This window comes from Paramormyrops kingsleyae, chromosome 17 (assembly GCF_048594095.1).
Source record: "Paramormyrops kingsleyae isolate MSU_618 chromosome 17, PKINGS_0.4, whole genome shotgun sequence".
Taxonomy (NCBI): domain Eukaryota; kingdom Metazoa; phylum Chordata; class Actinopteri; order Osteoglossiformes; family Mormyridae; genus Paramormyrops; species Paramormyrops kingsleyae.
In genome coordinates this window covers 5566225-5570155 of record NC_132813.1, presented here as the reverse complement: position 1 = coordinate 5570155, position 3931 = coordinate 5566225, and the positions used below count along the sequence as shown (strand labels likewise).

Below are 3931 nucleotides of genomic sequence, written 5' to 3'. Positions count from 1 at the left end.
ACACCCTGTCATTGTTAGACAACTGCATTACAGTGCCACAAGACACCATTGTGTCTCCCGTCTCAGTGTAAGATGTGACCATTTTCTCATTGTTCTTGAAGATGCAATACTGTGCTTTGCCATTTACTGCTACATGCACTGTGATGTAGCAAAATCCAGGCTCTGGGCAGGTGAAGATGCCAGTCCCAGGGCTGTAGCCTCCTCCCTCATTAGTGAGTACACCGGCAAACTTTATGGGTTAATACAAAACAGAAGCAGTAACATTTAGAATATTAGAAAAATAACAACTAAACAAAAACATGTTATTCACAACATGAAATGAAAAGTTATTTTATTACAGGTAATTCTCAACTTTTTACAAGCAAAATATATATTGCCTGATTTTGAAAGATGTGGAGTAAAACTTATTTGTGAAAAACCTTTACACTGAAATGTCTATCAAACCTTTGGTGTGAATCTTCACAGCGTCACTGGGCTCGCTGACTCCACCAGCACCGACTGCCTTGTACCTAAGAAGATACGCAGTGTCTGGCTGCAGCCCTGAGATGATCCAGGTCTCTTGATCTTGATTTTCATGTGTATCTATAACCCTCCAGTCATGTTCTCCATTCTCCTCCTTGATCTCCACTTTGAATTGCAAAATATTTGAGGCTGTAGATGACTGTAGCTTCAGTGTTATACTCCTGTCCCGTATGCCAAGTACTTAAGGTGTAGATGGGTTATTTTTGGGTTTGTACTAGGTATCCAGCCGCTTCCCATTTTGATAGCGATAGATGGAGGCCCCAGGATGAGTGGGGTTAGAGATGTAGGTGATGACAAATTTGCTTGTCTTTGCTTCATTTTTGACCAAGTCTTTGAACCGGTCAAAGGTTTCTCTCATGGTCTGTGATATGTCAGGTGTGAGAAACCATGGTGTTGACTTGTCATCTTCAACAGCTTTCCCAACAGAATCTCTAGTGTTAATTTGTTTCATGGGCTCTTTAGGATGCAGAAATTCTTTGACATCCGAAATGTATGGCTCATCATACTTCAGGGAGGTGAAGACAAATGTGACGATTGTTGGGTAGCATGGGTTAAAAATTAATGTATTGTGCTGTGTAGGAGACACTATTTGAACATCTTTTTGATCTTCAGAGGCATCAATGTAAGATCTGAGCACCCCACATTCACTCCGCTTTTCATCCAGCCATTTCTTCATAGTTTCTGTTGTAAAAGGTGAGCTGGAGTGGGATTCAAGAATTTGCATCAATTCGTCTTCATCTGTCTCTCCATTACAGATTCTTGGAATAAGCACTGACATCTTTTTCTGGACAGTTATCTTGTATTGCCTGAGCATCTCCTGAAATGTTTTCAGTTTGGCCTGTATATCAGTAGCCTGAATGGTCTCACTGATTTGCAGTAGCTCATTGACTGTGATTGTAGCTCTCTGAAGGTCTTCCATGGTGGTTTCTACCTCTATAATCAGGTTCTCTCCGATCTCCCGCACTAACTTGGCTGCTCTCTTGTCCAGGTACTTCAGAGGGTAAAGCCACACTGTCATTGGGACAGCCTTCTCTCCTCTCTCTCCTAGAAGCATTGGCAGGTCTTTATGCACTTTCACTGCTTCCATGAAGGTCGTTGGATTTTGTTTCAGTATGACATCACCATAGAAGGTGCACTGGAATTTCTCCACCGTTTCTTGTTCTTCGTGTGTCATATTTAGTTTTCCGTCACCACTAATAGAAATGCTTGGAACTTTCTTGATCATGACTTTTAGTTTACCGTGAATCTCCTGCTTATCTTCATTCTTGGAAGCAGTATGATCAAAGACCATGAAGGCATCAGCTCCATACAGCACACCTGTCACAACATGAGTGGCTGTTCCATGTTTAATCATATCTGCACAAATTATTTTGCTAGTATTCTTCATGTTGAGCTGCTTAAACACAGTCTTCTGGCTGAAATGCATAGTCACTCTACACTGACTTTCCAAGGTCAGTGTGTCTTTGAGATACTTTGCTGACCCTCCTACCTCAACCAGGCCCCCCAAGACGCTCACCTTCAGGGAGGCACTTATGTCCAGCAGACTGGACTTCTTACTAAGAGAGTCAGAGGCAGTGATTTCAGATTTTGTTTGGTTCTGTTCATGTACGGTCATGTTCTTTTCAATATCTTCAGCATCCCACAATGTGACACCTGGAGTAATAGGGGAATACAGGGAAGCACTAATATGTAGTTAAAATATTCTGTTATATTGCAATATTTCATAATATATCAGCCATACGATAATAAAACTCAGTAATTCAATTATATTATTTAGAAGGGGTTAAGAGGTAAGTTTAAATGTTCTGAATGTTTCTGTGAAGATTCTATCTAATCCCATTACCTGGAATGAAGCTGTCATCACGGCAGTCATACAGCATTCCGGGGTGTAATGGTCGTCCAAGGGCTGCGATCTGGATCGCTTTGAAACTCATAATGCTGGAGCACAGAGAAAATCATCATTTTTATTTTTCAGTTAAAAAATTATTACGACAAGGAAGTATAATTAATTATCCTTCATAACAACGACCTGGAAGGAAAATCAAAAATTAAAGATTCCTCCTTTGTCTCCCACACATCCTGCCGAATAAGCTGAATGGTCTGTATCTGTGATATTGATCATATTGATATTTACCGTCACATTTAAATAATAAAAGCTGCACATTAATCAGCAGAAGTGCAATCCAATAATTAAGCAGAATGCTGGCTCTTTACTTTTATTAGTTAAACTTTATGTTAATAATACTAGGCTACATGAAGTTCAACAAATGAGCTTAACCCCGAAGAAAAAAGAAAAAAATATTTATGGATATCGCACATTGTTCCAAACGTTGCATTCTCTTTGTAAGATCATCTGTGTATCTCCTCTCACAATCAAATGACTTAAGATGCACATTAAACAACGAAACTACAATGTAATTCATTGTAAAAAAAATTTTTGCTTACACAAAAAGTGCAAGAAAAAGGCATACAGCCCAAAAACAGTGAAACATTTTTGACAAATTACTATAAAATTCAAATAAATATGAATAAACATACGACAAGGAAGTACAACTAATTATCCCCCATAACGACCCCGAAGGAAAAAGAAAAAAACACTTTATTTTATGGAAACCACACATTGTGCAAATCTGAGTGTTAGACCATCTGAGCATTTCCTCTCGCAATCAAATAACTTAAGATGCACGTTAAAAGGCAAAACTGCAATGCAATACATTGTGTTAAAGAAAGTTTTTTGCTTACAAAAAAGGTATAAGAAAGAGGCATACAGCCCTAAAACAACAAAGACATTTTTGCCCAATTGTTATACAAATTAAATAAATATCAATAAACACGAATAACAACACTGCAGTGAGTAATTGTATAGAACCACAGACTGAACCTTTGTAACAGGAAGGAGAAAATATTGATGAAGTACCTCAACCTAAAATCATAACCATGATACTGTAGATTAAATAAATATTCAATTTTTCAGTTGTTTGACTTTACCTTAGTGGGGTCTTTTTCACTGGGACAGCTTTAAGTGATGTGCTCTCATTCAGCCTTTATAGAGAGCTGTTATCCTGTTTGTATCAGAGGAGGAGCTTGGACAGCTTAGAGATGCCAATGAGCATGACCTTCATGTCATTCGACCATGGGAGGATGCTTCAGCACCCAGTGAAAACCTGCAGATCACAAGGAAAACAAGCAACACACCCACACAGGTGTGGACAAAGGAAAAAGACAAAGGAGATGATTGTGGACCCACAGAAAAGGTGGGAACAGCACAGAACACTGCACATTGGACTGCAGGGACAGCAGACAATCCACTGAGGCAAAAACTTCAAGACTTTTTATTGTCATTGTACAGTTGCCTGGACAACGAAATTAGCTGGCAAGACCACAAAGATGCAAGAAAGTGACAGCGTCA

General features: G+C 39.1%; 1 protein-coding gene across 1 annotated transcript; it reads right to left on the bottom strand.

Moving 5' to 3' along the window:
- Positions 1-570: 570 nt before the first annotated feature.
- On the bottom strand, positions 571-3525 carry LOC111841223 (stonustoxin subunit alpha-like). The gene is made up of 3 exons (XM_072701416.1): positions 3511-3525; positions 2366-2460; positions 571-2175 (listed from the first exon to the last, which is right to left on the bottom strand). Exons 2-3 carry the CDS (start codon positions 2454-2456, stop codon positions 737-739), a joined length of 1530 nt encoding a protein of 509 aa, XP_072557517.1. The 5' UTR covers positions 2457-2460; positions 3511-3525; the 3' UTR covers positions 571-736.
- Between the last annotated feature and the right edge of the window lie 406 nt (positions 3526-3931).